This window comes from Trichoplusia ni, chromosome 2, assembly GCF_003590095.1.
Source record: "Trichoplusia ni isolate ovarian cell line Hi5 chromosome 2, tn1, whole genome shotgun sequence".
NCBI lineage: Eukaryota > Metazoa > Arthropoda > Insecta > Lepidoptera > Noctuidae > Trichoplusia > Trichoplusia ni.
This window is the reverse complement of record NC_039479.1, coordinates 2,584,434-2,598,219: the sequence shown is the minus strand read 5'-3', so window position 1 is coordinate 2,598,219 and position 13,786 is coordinate 2,584,434. Positions and strand designations below refer to the sequence as shown.

The 13,786-nt window shown below is 38.6% G+C and overlaps 2 protein-coding genes across 3 annotated transcripts; one reads left to right on the top strand and one right to left on the bottom strand.

The window, feature by feature from the left end:
* The first annotated feature begins 194 nt into the window (after positions 1-194).
* On the top strand, positions 195-7,986 carry LOC113503249 (protein sneaky-like). 2 transcript variants are annotated; one of them, XM_026885123.1, is made up of 12 exons: positions 195-745; positions 1,307-1,420; positions 1,863-2,034; positions 3,313-3,459; positions 3,875-4,124; positions 4,371-4,496; positions 4,890-5,141; positions 5,547-5,762; positions 6,097-6,311; positions 6,959-7,063; positions 7,212-7,363; positions 7,747-7,986. In XM_026885123.1, exons 1-12 carry the CDS (start codon positions 514-516, stop codon positions 7,911-7,913), a joined length of 2,148 nt encoding a protein of 715 aa, XP_026740924.1. In that variant the 5' UTR covers positions 195-513; the 3' UTR covers positions 7,914-7,986. The 2 variants fall into 2 exon arrangements, with proteins under 2 accessions (XP_026740924.1, XP_026740923.1); XM_026885122.1 differs by having other exon boundaries at positions 1,301-1,420.
* Positions 7,987-8,304: 318 nt separating this feature from the next.
* LOC113503222 (troponin C-like) lies at positions 8,305-10,872 on the bottom strand. Its single transcript, XM_026885118.1, has 5 exons — positions 10,371-10,872; positions 10,049-10,158; positions 9,244-9,389; positions 8,767-8,881; positions 8,305-8,458 (listed from the first exon to the last, which is right to left on the bottom strand). Exons 1-5 carry the CDS (start codon positions 10,477-10,479, stop codon positions 8,324-8,326), a joined length of 615 nt encoding a protein of 204 aa, XP_026740919.1. The 5' UTR covers positions 10,480-10,872; the 3' UTR covers positions 8,305-8,323.
* Between the last annotated feature and the right edge of the window lie 2,914 nt (positions 10,873-13,786).

The window sequence follows — 13,786 nt, the reverse complement described above, 5'->3', positions numbered from 1 at the left end:
TCTATTGGCATCAAATGTTTGAAAGCTGTTGTTTCTAGCTTGTGTCTGTAACATCTCAGTAAATATCTAGGTTCTCTATGACGTATTGAATTTTATAAGACTAATTATTACTAAACAATGATCGATAAATAAATTTGATTATACATTTTATTGTGGTTTCATTTTAATGATAGCTGAAAATATTGTTGATTTTTCAGTTTTGGTTAATAGTTTAGAAATTACTATTTGTTATACCTAACGTTTAACATTACCTATTGCTTTCTATATTTTTTTACAAAAACTGTTTGTATCTTAACATCATACCTACCTACGTTATCATCTTTGTTGCATCCAAATCGCCCGCAACACAGGGATTCCTTAGTGCGGGAGTTGACAAAAAACTTCTTACAAAAGGAATATAAAACCTTCTATAACAAAACCTCATTTCGACTAAAATAAAATAATAACTGTCATCAGATAACCTCAAACCTTCACAACAACACGAAAGTACACTTTCTACAAATTACTGTATAAATGAAGTGTATCTCGTTTTTAGTGTACGAGTTAGAGAGATGTTTCAGTTCGTTATGTGCCTCTTTATACAGGGTGTTCTTTACAGACTGCAATGAACCGAGTAGTTTACGTTGTGTCAGTTTCATGTGCGGATTTTGCTTAGGACAGATTTACTATAACACTCTGCTACGGAAGATACCTTTTCCATATGATCTAGGCTATGCCGTGTCGTTAGTTTTAAGCATAATACTTGGTAAGCGATTTATTTGTTTTGATAATGAATATGTATGTATATACTTAGAAGTTTTTATATCAATAGGTTACGTCTTTCTATACTTACTTACTTTGTTGGTTCATCGACCCAAATTGTGTCTTCGCCTCTGATACGAGAGAGTACCACTTTACCCGATCCTTGGCTTCTTTCAATGGTGAAGTTTATATCCAATTCCTGACTATTTCTTTGATAGCGATGGAATAGTGTACGAAAAGACAGGCCTAGGGAAATTGTACGTAGAGCAATGCGCATTTTTTTTATCGAGTAAGAAATTGCGATTTTGTTTGATTTGTTATTCGTCTTTGGCTTCTTTAACATATATGTCTACGACTCTACACTACATTTAACTGCATCGATATAACTGAAGCTAGAGAGCTCTTATAGCAGGACTATCGCTATCTTGGAAACTGGAAAGGGTAATTGGTTAGGGGATTATTATTTGGTAATTGATTGCGTCCAGCATCTAAACCTCAGTTTCTTGGAAACTACATTTTACTTATTTTCTGTACAAATAAGTCATGAGGTCTCTTCCAGGTGTAGGTACCGCCATATCAATACAAATGAGATGTATCTGTCTGCTGATATTCCCGATGTACTGCGGCAAGGCGGGACGAGGAGTCATGAAAGCCGTTGCCTTGACTTACGTAGTCGCTGGTCAGTGAACATTTCTTCGTTGTCTCTATAAAATAAATGCTCAAGGAACTGTTTTTCCATGGATAAAACGTAGCATATGACCGTGACTGTCTATGGCATTTTTTTATTGCATTAGACGCAAAAGTACTTGGCTACAATAATCGAACAGTACTCCTTCAAGCTAGACTTTTAAGTAAGAAAATTTCTATAGATCTCACTTGAAACGTACGCTGGATACCATACACGAGCCTGCCTTAGAATATATTTACTAACATTTCCCATAACAAGGCCAAAGTAATTGTATAGATTTATCCTAGTTAAGTAGGAGAAAACGCATAAATGAGACAAGATATGTCTTAGAAAAGTTAGTATGAGCTTTTCAATACACCTATGTCCTTCCACCATTTCAAAATTTATATTTTAAAAGCTCTTAACAAGCTCAATCAGACCAGACTATCTTCAGGTCCTATAACCAATATGGGTATGAACGCCCGTGAGGTGGTGCGAGTGTTCGCGTGCAGCGCTCAGCTCTCCTACAACCTGTCCAAGGAGAAGTACATGCTAATGGCCGAGCCTTTCCGTGCGACCGCGCTCAGTCTGCAGAGCGAAATGGACCAGATGAAGGATGCACTCAAGTTCGTATGTTGAAAAATAGTTTTATTCCCAAAATAAATAACTAGAAACACCTAGGTACTATTCGCTGTTAGCGAAAATTAGAAATAATACTAAATAGCTTGTTGTACCTACCTAAATGCTTTGTAAGCACGAGGTTCGGGTTCAATCCCAACGCAGGCAAAGTATTAATGTGACTTTTTCAAAGTTATTTTTTATTACTTTCTCAATTATTGCAAGAAACACTGATAAAATGTGAAGGAAAACATCGTGAGGAAACCTAGATTTCATACATTGGATTCTGAAATCGCTAACCCGCAATGAGGTAGCGCAGTGATCAATGTTCAAACTTTTTGAGTCCTATACCCAGCAATGGGACGTACATAGGATGGTATTATTATTTATAAACATTCTGATATTGTCTTGATAGCTTATTCCTAGAAACGATCAAAACAGTTTGTACCTATGGGATACAAAATCTCAAAAAGGAAATTGAAAAAATACTTAGCTCTACATTAATACAAGCAAAAAAATGCAAAGAATAAATGTTGACATAAATTGTTCTTCCGTATCCCATTTTCACACTTCTCAACTTCGTTTTAAGTAGTACACTCAGCTTGCAGACAAATCGATTGTCTGGCGACCATCGACCACCGACTGTAGGTACGTAGTCGTCGCGGGCCGTCTCCGGCACTATCCCCACACGGCCACCCGTGCGTGCTCTCCTTGCACTGGTATTGACAGGCTGGGGTCAGTGCCAGCCGTCGGCCACTATTGGCATGTTAATGCTGTATTACTTATATATTATTATAATTATGTAACTTATTGTCTGAACATATTTTACTCTATTAGTTTTATACTTGTTCGTATCCTGTCTATTTTTTACCCCTTTATTGGTAAAGCAGGGCAATCCTCACCTCGTGGGGGAAGTAGCAGGTTGAGTAAGACCCTTACTGAGATAACATAATCGGCCCTGAATCATCTCCCGCTCGACTAAAGATAAAAAACCATTAACTATTTAAATTTGATAGACTTTTATACATGCCTACTTTTAAAAATTATATTTATACAAAAAATTGTCTGTGTCAATTAAACATTTAGTTATCCTTTCAGCCGCTTTTAGGATTCTGTAGATACTAAATTAAACGTAAGTACATACACTATTTGTAGTTGGTGATCAATGACGATAAAATAATCGATTCAAGGATACTCAGCGTTGTATTTGAAAGTAGGCACTAACACACTTGATAGATTTAAGCACGTAAGAACTTAGATAAGATACATTGGATATTTTATTTCAGATCAGTAAGAGACATAACAGTTCCTATAGAGCAGGAGCTCGAAGACACGGAAGAGGTCCGGGAGAAACAAAAGCAGAGCGATTATTTGGACACGCTACTGGCTCTCAACTGCCGCTCCAAGGATATAGAGACTAGATATCTGAAAGGGTAAATAACTTAAGGAAAGTGACAGCTCATGATTAAGGACTCCGATTGGGTCCGATACTAGTCGGGCAATTCCTATAAATACGTTTGAGTAAAGTTTTGCATGTTTCAAGAATGAATCCTCCTGACTAAAGTTTTTATTAGAGTGGTACATTGTTGCTTCTAACTTAAGTATACGCTCTCTTACAACGATATTAAAGCGGTGAGGACAAATAGTTGTGCTGATATTAAAGACAGATGCGCACTATACGGCATTCCCGGTTCCATAAATGCAAAGTTGGATCTTTAGATGCATTCTTCAATTGTATTAAGTAACCCCCCCCCCTCCCATTAAGGGTGTAGATAATATTGTTATTTTTCTAGGTTAGCCTTTCTTCTACAATAACTCGTGTAAATTCGCAGTCTTAAAATCTTTTAGATCGAAAACAAAAGAGCGGCACCATACTATAGAGCAGAACTACAAAAGAAAATTAGAATACAGATGTCAGTATCAGATCACAAGTGCGGTGGGCGTCTGCATCGAGGCGTTTTCCTTAGCCTATGACAATTGTATCGCGCACGCACCCGCTTACGTTGGCTGGATGCTGTGCTCGCCGTTCAAGCTGAAACTTGTTTGCAACTTCATCAACGACATACAGAGAAACGATACGTGTGATGCTACGAGACAGGTAGAGCACCTTCAATTAAGACTAATATTTATAGTTAGTTTTGAAATTTGAATTTCTCAGGTAATGTTCCTCATTTTTGAGTTAAAGATTTTTCTTTTCTTCTACTGTGTAACCAAGAAAAAAAAGTAGATGAGGTACCTAAAGGTGCAAAGAATTGGAATTTGGACCTATCCCAAATGGTGCGTGAAGTGCGTCTGATGCAAAGTCATGGCTAGTGCGTTCGTTTATTTATTCTTATATCTATAGGTGGGTACTGGTTTCGGAGAAGGCTACTTAGCGCTAGAAAATGCAAAAAACGCACTCAGCGGCAACCTTGGAGAAATGGAAATGAAATACGAAATCACGTTTGAAAGGGAATTATTCGATGTACAGGTAAGTACACATAAAGTAAGCCCGTTGAGGCTGTGGAAGCAAGTCCCCGTTCTAAGTGTGTTGTCTCACTTACACAACTGCAAATAGCCGTGAAAGAATGATCGTTTAATTTACTTAAATGTCTTAAGGCTCCCTATTTTCCACGCGCTCCTCGAAGAGATTAAACGTTTGATTTTCAAAGACTGAAACGCACAATCCCACTGATGTGAAGGTTCGGTCGGTCGTTTCAGTGTGAAATCTAACACTCTCTACCCAAAGCTGATGAATCATTTAAAAAAAGTCTACTTACTTGCGACCTAAGGCTCCATAATCCAACTACCATACTCATTTATAAGAGTTCTATTGAGGTTTGCGATGTGGGAAAAACTATAGCCGTGTACTATAATTCCATAGGATGCAAAAGAGACTGGTGAACGAGTGATGCACGCGTTCGAAGAGAAGAACATTCTCCTCCGCTGTGTTATCGTGGCTCTCAACGTCTGCATGGCCCTGCTGTTCCTGCGCATCGTGACGGCTGCTATATCATATCATGACATGTATTTGACCGGCATTGAATATGATAACGTGTATATAACACCGTACTTTAAAGGGCTGGATGCGAAACGGAAAAGAAAAGGGGAAATGACGTTGTTGCCGTTGAAAAAGGTAGGACTAGCTGAGGCTTATGGGTAAATATAAATTGGTATTCCGGATTTCATTTTTTCTAAGCTTTTAATAAATGTGACACCTGAAATGTTTTATCGCTGTCCCTAATTGCCGAGGTTCTATTTTCGAAGTAAATACATAACTTACAGCCAAAACTGTCAAACGACATCCATCATTACTATTGCTAGACTAACGCGAAAATGTCCCTTCAGCTAAGCAACATTTTGACCATCGGTCGAACAGAAAACGCTTACATGTAGACCAGTTATCGAACCGAGGTGTCATTTCATACAATTGAGCTTTAATATTTAATAAACGCTAGCATTTGTAGTAATATTAATTTACTACAGGCACGGGTCAAGTCAATTTTGAAAAAGTAATCTTTCCAAATAACCACAAGTGTAGATGGAGCGCAGCAAATACATAGATATCCACTCGATGACGTACAAGATGGCGGAGCGCAGTAAGCTGGTGACGCACGTCCTCAAAGTGATGCTGGAGGTGGTGACGGCCACTACCTTCGTGATGCTGGACCGGCTGTTCTACGAGGCGCTGGACGTGGTGCGGCAGCACGCGCAGCTCGACACCGCGCACCGTGGCACGCACGACCTGAGTGTAGAGGTCAGTGCCAATCAGGAGTAGGAACTAGGAACAACCATAGGGATGTTAGGTGCTAACAAGGTTTATAAATGACTTTTCTCATTTTTACGCTATTATTTACTTGAACGGTAAGCCGAATGCAGCGAGTTTGAGCCCCGCGGGTGACAAGTATTTGCGTGTTTTTTAAGTCTGGGTCTTTGTGCATATGACTTGAAAGTTTATAAAATCCCCTTCGTTAGTGAATCGTTTCCTTTTTATGAATATAGAATACATAAATATTTATTAGGCATAGGTATTATGAGCAGTTCTCAGCAACGAAGCAAAACGGCTTCTACAAAGTTCCGTAAACTTTCAGGTGAAGGGTACAGGTCTTTTAGCGTCTCTGCTCCGCAAACTGCTCTACCACCTCGCTTTAGGCGTCGACACCAGCGGCCAACGCTCCGTCACCAACAAGCAGTGTGTGCCGCACCCGCGCGCCATGCCTGCCATCTACTTCTTCAAGATATATGGAGGATACGTCTGGATCTTGCTACTGCTTTATGTTAATCCTTACACTTTGAGATTAAGAAGGTAGGTTCAATTGTCCTGATTAGCCAGTAGGACCAGTCAGCCATTTTCCTCTCAAACTGATTTCAAGTTACTTTTAAGAAGTCACAACATACTATACCGATTGAAATCCAAATGATATTTAAACTCATTTGAAGACATTCATAAATAGACACATAACCGTCAAAGAACTTTCTCTGTGGTGGGTTAGATGATCGTGACTTTAAATTTTTCTGTAAGCATACCAAAGATTTGTCGCTATCGCGAAATTCTTAACATTACCTATATAAATATAAATAAAAGGTTTTATAATTCGAAAGATTATACCTTGATTATTTAGAGGAAAATAAGTTTTATAAGCATTATTCATCAGCGCTGAAAATAAATGCGGACAACATCACATACATTGTTCTGAACCCAAAGTAAGTTGCTAAAGCACTTGTGTTATGGAATTCAGATACAACGAAGGTACCACAAACACCCAGACCCGAGACAATGTAGAAATGTGAATTTTTACATTGACCCGACCGGGGATCGAACCCGGGACCTCAGAGCTAGCGACACCTTGAAACCGGTGCGTACGCCACTCGACCACGGAGGTCGTCAAATGTCCCTTCAGCTAAGCTAAAATGACTTTGATACAATAAGCACATATTTCTTGAACATTCCAGATTAATATGCAGCTATTTCTATCCCATTCGTGAGAAGCATCGCATTTTACACCTCTACAACGATATTCTCAAGAAACGATTGAAAATGCAGAAAACTTTACGCAGGTACATCACCAAGATATAAAGTCGTTACGGCGAGGCCATTAGCGTTCTTCGAATATTTTGCTACACTGACTTTCCTATTTTCCATATTAGGTATATGATCCTCTTTGAAAACTAAATCGTTAGTGAATAGTTTTGTGTATTTCTGTAGGAAAGCTGTACAAGCGGTGCGCGCTCACTACCTCTCTGGGGAGAACCTGCTTAGTTTGAGGATGAAGTTTCCGTACGTCCTGGGCTGGCTGCATGCCCTGCCGGCCGCCAGGATGACTTGCCTCATATGTGGCGAGACTGAGCCAAGAACGGGTATTTAGAGTGTTTGAATATATAAGTACGAAGTTCTTTAGTCTTCCACAATTGGTTTTTGATTATCAATTGGTTTTTTTTTAACAATCGAAAAGCCGAAACCAAATATACCTACCTATGTAGAATTTATTTTCGAAATCACTGCCCAAATCTTTTCAAAAATATCCTAGTTATGTTAGTCTATTAAAGGCCGATTTTTCAATCATAACTTTTATTTCGACGAATATGTTTGACGTTTTGACAGCTTTTGTATAGAAAATATTTCAATCGGCCATATTTATTCATTAGATAAAAGTTATCTATAGATTGAAAAATCGGGCCTTAGAGATATAATTTAAGAGATCAACTTTTGTTTCTATTATAACTGAAATGCACAATTCCAGGGCAATACTCCCAGAACTGGCACTCGTGCAGCTCGCCGAAGTGCCCGTTCGTGTACTGCGGCGAGTGCTGGCGGGAAGCGGGCGCGCGCTGCCTCGCCTGCGACCCGAGTCTTAACGACCTCAGTGATGTGGACTCGCTCAGTGATGATGTACAGCTCCGGTATTGATGAAATGAAATGAAATCATTTACCTGCAAGTAGGATATTTCATCACTTTTACATGTCTTTTATGAGAACGCTGGAGCTGACATTTCCTATCTGACTACCCTGAGGAGAAATGTCGAAACAAACTCAGGGGTCGCAGTCTCTTTTAAAGTCCAGACAATTTTAAAATGCGAGCAAAGTGTTGGGAGTAGTTTTTCAACTGTCCATGCTATATATCCAGTTGAGGATATGAAAAAGGAAAAAGAAGAACAAAAACTGCCAGAAGCTTTGAAGTAAACTTATTTGTCTATGCAGATGAGACCAAAAAATATTTCTGAAGCGTTGGTTTTAATTAAGCTCAATTTTAAGTGGTGTCCTAAAATGAGGATTTCTTCCGGGAAATAAACGGCAAACAAAAAGTTATTTCTATTTATTTAAAACAGTCCATATTCCAATTGCTCGCCGACAGTGAGGTTGCTGACAAACTGAATGTTCTCGGCGACGTCGTTACAAAGCGCCGCGAGACCACCCACGCGGTCGTCTTCACTAGGGTTGAAGTTGTACACCAACTGGTAGAGCCGGAAATAAATAATAAGTTAAATATTTTTCAAAAACTCACTCGATCCTTCCTCGAAATGTAGCCTAAGAAGGCAGAAAGATTAAATGCTAATTTCACAAACTCAGTGACAAATTTTACCCTAATAGAAATATGATACATAATACGGGTATTCTAAGGTTAGAAGGGTAACCGAAGACCAGAGGTCGTCTATTCTTCTCTTTATTCCACTAGACGACAAAGTCAGCTTTACACTAAAGTTTCAAAACAAAGTGATGTGCGAGTATACAACCTTGAATTGCCATTTGAAATTTCACTTACTGATAGGAATTCGTCGTATGTGATCCAGCCGTCATTGTCAGTGTCCGCAGCGTTGAACTTCTCTTTGCGGAGTTCCATAGGACTCTCATCACCAAGACTTTCCATTACTGCCCCACTGAATAATAACTAACAATGCTTATTGAGAAATTATTTATTAGGGTATTAAAATACTATTCGACCTATCGGTGTACTATTGGAGATAGGCCTCGGCCAAGTAACCGCTAAGCATTTGCTTAATGTAAAATATAATTTACTGACGTATCTTACTATCAAGCTTACATTTTTAGTAGACTAAACAGTAGACCGTAGATACAAAAATAAGAACTTTATGAAAGTTCTTAATCTTACTTATTCAATAAGGCGTATCACAACTGCCATTTGTGTCATGATAAGTGCACGAGCCAATCTCATATAGAGGTATCTCGACACCGAAGGCGTAGTGTTTCAAACCAGTCTGAATAAATGAAAATATCTAACAAATCGTCAAATCCAAGCATCCCGTTGCTCTGGTTGTCGAACAGGAGGAACAAGCTGTGCAGGTTGGCGATGGTGACCTCGTTCCAGCCCGGGAACCGCTCCACGACCTTCTGCATGCTCCATCTGCGGTCCTTCTCTTTCATCTCCTGTTATAGGTACCACATTTGGATAACGTTTCTAGATTTTGGTCAAAAAACGCATAAAAATAATGACAGCCACTTAGGGCTTTAACAATATTTAATCTGTGGATACTAGCAATAGAATAATGCGACAGAGTCGGTGACAAAATTCTATGTCCAGGAAAATATGCGACACTTTATGACGTTCTAATCATTCTCTACTTTCCGTACATCCTCTATAATGACAAAGAATTAAAGAATCTTCTATAAATTAAATACGAACTTAGTCATATCCCATTTATCCTGTCATTAACAAACCGTCTATCTGTCGATGGTCGGGCGCTGGCTTAAGGATTGCCGGTACTTGCAGCAAAACCTAAGCCACAGCCGTATTTAAGAGCGACACCGCAATATCTCTCCGTTAGGTGTAATGCTGTTGCCTCCCGGGTCAGCGGGAGTGAATTTTAGCCAGCTAAAGTATGACCCTTTCCACTTAACCAAAAGAGGGAGAAATTTAATGATATCCCATCCAGAAAAAAGCTTTAAATATGTCATTGCCAATATTGTCCCAGGACCGGGATAAACAAACATTTCAGAACGAGACTTTTTATAGAAATATAGGTAAGGTCGTAATTTTTATTCTTTACTTGAGGTATTAGTAAAGTTGCTGTTCATTTAAGTCTTACTTGATTAAACTGACGCTGCTCTGCTAGTCTTGTATAAAACAAGTCGACTAGTTTGTCATAGTCTGTCTGCCCACTTCTCGACATTTCTGATATTTTCCTATGAGCCTCACCTGTAATTTAATGTCTTTTAGGGTGTAAACTCGTCTTAAGCATTGTTTTGATTTACCAAATAGGTAGGTATGAAGTAGACTCTACTGCCAAGAGTTTTACGAAATCAATACAGCAACATTAAAGACTGTTATCCATAGTTCCAATAGTAGAATAGTTTCGAATATTATTTAACTTTGGAATATTTAGTTAGACACACCTTCAAGTCACCCACCTGTGGCAGAAAAGTCTTCCTGCCGATAGAAACAAATTGGTTTCCGCTTCACGGGGTACTCAAAGAACCTTCCCATGCCTGAGAACATTGTACTAAGCTGTTGACCCATCTTGATAGCTACAGGGCCTCACAATATTTAGATTTTAATTCAATCGATTAAAATTATGCAAAAAATATTATTTGAATTGACGTTTCTACGACAGACTAGTAGGGAGGATGTGTAATGAAAAGGAGTCTATAATACTTAACCAGGTTTTGCGGTCAAAATGTATGGCGACCTCTTTCAAAAATCGCTCGTCATCAACTAGACTTCCCTATCCTATTCGATCACCGAGAATAGCTTTTACTACAGTATTGGTAAGATGTTTGTTTCTATATCTTTGAAAGCCGCTTGATTTTGTAACAGAAGATACCCGATACTCCCTGTGGAGTAGCGTTAGTCGGTAATCTTTTTTTTGCTATATTGGTACGAATCCCGCACTAAAGAATTTAATGTTTGTGCAGCGGGGGGGTTTCACAAACATTTAAGTCACAAGAAACTCAGAACAAGCATTTGTGGGGCACACAAATATTTGTCCTACGCGGGGATCGAGCCCACGACACTTAGAGCTCAGTGGGTTTGGGTGGTGACCTGTACCACTCGACTATCAATTCAGCGTACAAAAGAAATACATACTTACCGCATTCATTGATAAATCCGTATAAATAAATGCACTTCAGCAATGCACGAGCAAGCTCAGCAGCAAATAAAGTTTTTTAGCAATTAGAGAAAACATGGCCGCAAAAGGGTGACCTACATAAACAGCAATAACTACATCAAAAACTGTGCGAGTAGCTACGACTTGTGAAGTTTTCTACTTGTTTCTGGCTTCACTTGTAAACGGCAAATAAAGTTTTAATTAGAAATATAATTAACATGTTTTGTACATGCTGCGTACTTGTATTTTCTTCTAGCAACGTAATAGGCGTGTGTTATCATTATAATTAAGTTATATTATTATAATTAAGTATATTTCAAAATATTCCGTAAATAAACGACTGATGTATTTGTCTTCGGCTATATAGAGTATGACTTCAGGAAGTTACATTTTGTACATAAGTTTATATCTTCCTGCTATGGTGTGTAGTGTTCATAATAGTGAATGTATTAAGTTCGGTCTGACACGGGAATCAAACCCGCTATCTAAAGTGAATGAACTTTGCATAGCAGCAGACATTGGATTCGAACCCTTTTTGTAAATTCCACTTTTTTTTTTAAATAAAACCCGGTTTTCTAATTTGGTCTGCTCCAAATAGGGCCATGATTGGTGTAATATGGGTATAGTATATGTGTCTTTAGTCAAGAATAATATTTTAGGTATAACTTAAGTATAAAGATAGTCCGATGTGAGTAAGATGATCTTTATAGCAATGATTGACTATGTAATTTAATCATTGATATTTATCACATACTAAACATTACTGCACGGGCAGTAAAAATTAAGAACTTGTTCAGAATTTAATTAAAAACTACAGAATTCGGTATCGGGAAAGGGACATGAGTGTAGGGTTTAGAAATAAAAGACCATTTTCTATCAATCACTTGATTAATTTCTCATACAAAATTCATTTTAAAAATTTCAAAAATTTGACATTATATAGCGTCGTACATAAATTGATAAGATTATAAGGATCCATGTAATGATTTACCGAAAGGGTAAAAATAAGGTAAATGAAATACAGTAAGGGGGGGCCAGTAAATTAGTCTAAATAAAAATATAGGAACATTATAAAATTTCAGTCTTCATTAATATTATTACAGAAGAGTAACATAAGGATTAGATATATGAATAATCTCGCGGAAATATTTGTGAACTAAGGAGAACGTAGAATCGATTTTCCTGTCACCCCCTTTTACCGACAAATCGCGTACGACTCACCGGCGCTACCGCGCGACCCGACACGCGCGCACGACACACTTCCACACATATTCCCGCCAGGTGGCACTTATACAAGAATACGACTGTTGTCCACTCGCTATGTCACAATTTGAAAGCTGGACTACATTATACATAATATATGACTAATACATTATAATATGCGATAATTGTTCAAGTCAAACTAAGCATGACAGTAGGTATCATGGACGCTCCTAAGATTACAATCTAAAGAAAACTAAAAATTAAATTAATAGTAGACAACAGGCTTCTAAAGCGGTGATCAAACCACCATTTCCACCATTCACATGGTTACGTTAATTCCGTCAGTCTTAAAAACTTTACAAAAAAGAGGTAGAATCGGTTGTTTTTTGAACACCACTAACCACCTCGCGGGGAGCGAGCGCCGGCGCGGACGCTGACGCTCGCTCCCCGCGAAGCCCGTGTACAAAAATACTACTTATCTGTTACACATTGATATTGACAATTTCATTCCATCCTCCCCTGGCTGCGATGACAGTGCGGCGCTCGCGCGTTATCGCGGCGGCTGAGGGCTAGGCGACGCCATTCACTACAAGCGATCAATACAATGGCTCAATGAAACGCATGGGGTTGACCGGTGACATTGTTGGGTGACGAGCTGGCGACCCTCATGCGTCGCACTGAGCCAGGCGCCCGCTAGGAGAGGTCGCCGTCTGCCGCGCGCTCGCTAAGGGGGATGCATGCACACAATTACCTACACTAAGACTAACACAACACAAGCTCCTAGTTAAAGTTACAAAAATAGCACGAAAATGGCTTTTTATTTACTAAAATCTCATAATTATTAAAGTGTGCATATAGTATGCAGATTGAGTGCTGCGTCTCATTTAGCTCACACAATCTCACAACAACATTGTGACGTGTCTTTACCAACTGCTGAAATGTTCAGAATGTTCTTACAATCGTCGTGATAGTCATCAAAAACTTGTACAAAAATTATCATTAAGTTTCGAATATTATTTAGTTCTCAATTTTATTGTATTTATCACAAAACCACAATTATACTGCTAGCAGCTAGCAGGTTTCACAAAGTACGCATCGCTTCACGACTAAATACCTTTTAGTTTGCGATTATGTCCAAAGTATGTTCGTCAGTACGACCGCTGTCGCACATTATATATCTAAGTTGTAGCTTGTAAATATACTGCAAAAAACATTCTCTAAGCTTTCACTTTCTCTATGATTCTACCCTCTTTGGAAACTTTAGAAACCTTCCTTGTTACTAGGAAAATAATAACCGGAAAATAAGTAAACATACTTTAGAAATATCCACAAAACATTTTGAGTAATAAAATAATTTTAAATAAAACGACTAAATCATATCAAAATCAAATGCAATCATAAAAATTAAGTAATGCTTCAGCAGCTTTCAGCTCAGTTCTACGATAACGACCTCGGGCCTCGTTGCCGTTTGTTACTAACGACGCGTCTGATCATTTAAAATGGAGGTAACTTGGG

Bases quoted from the DNA above. Each gene is read 5' to 3' on its own strand.
- LOC113503249 (XM_026885122.1), top strand. From the start codon at position 514: ATGAAGTGTATCTCGTTTTTAGTGTACGAGTTAGAGAGATGTTTCAGT. The intron at 3,460-3,874 runs GTAAATAACTTA...AAAATCTTTTAG, and splicing joins GAGACTAGATATCTGAAAGG to ATCGAAAACAAAAGAGCGGC. The intron at 5,142-5,546 runs GTAGGACTAGCT...CCACAAGTGTAG, and splicing joins CGTTGTTGCCGTTGAAAAAG to ATGGAGCGCAGCAAATACAT.
- LOC113503222 (XM_026885118.1), bottom strand. From the start codon at position 10,479: ATGGGTCAACAGCTTAGTACAATGTTCTCAGGCATGGGAAGGTTCTTT. The intron at 8,882-9,243 runs GTTAGATATTTT...GTTATTATTCAG, and splicing joins ATGCTTGGATTTGACGATTT to TGGGGCAGTAATGGAAAGTC. The intron at 8,459-8,766 runs GTAAGTGAAATT...CGGCTCTACCAG, and splicing joins CATACGACGAATTCCTATCA to TTGGTGTACAACTTCAACCC.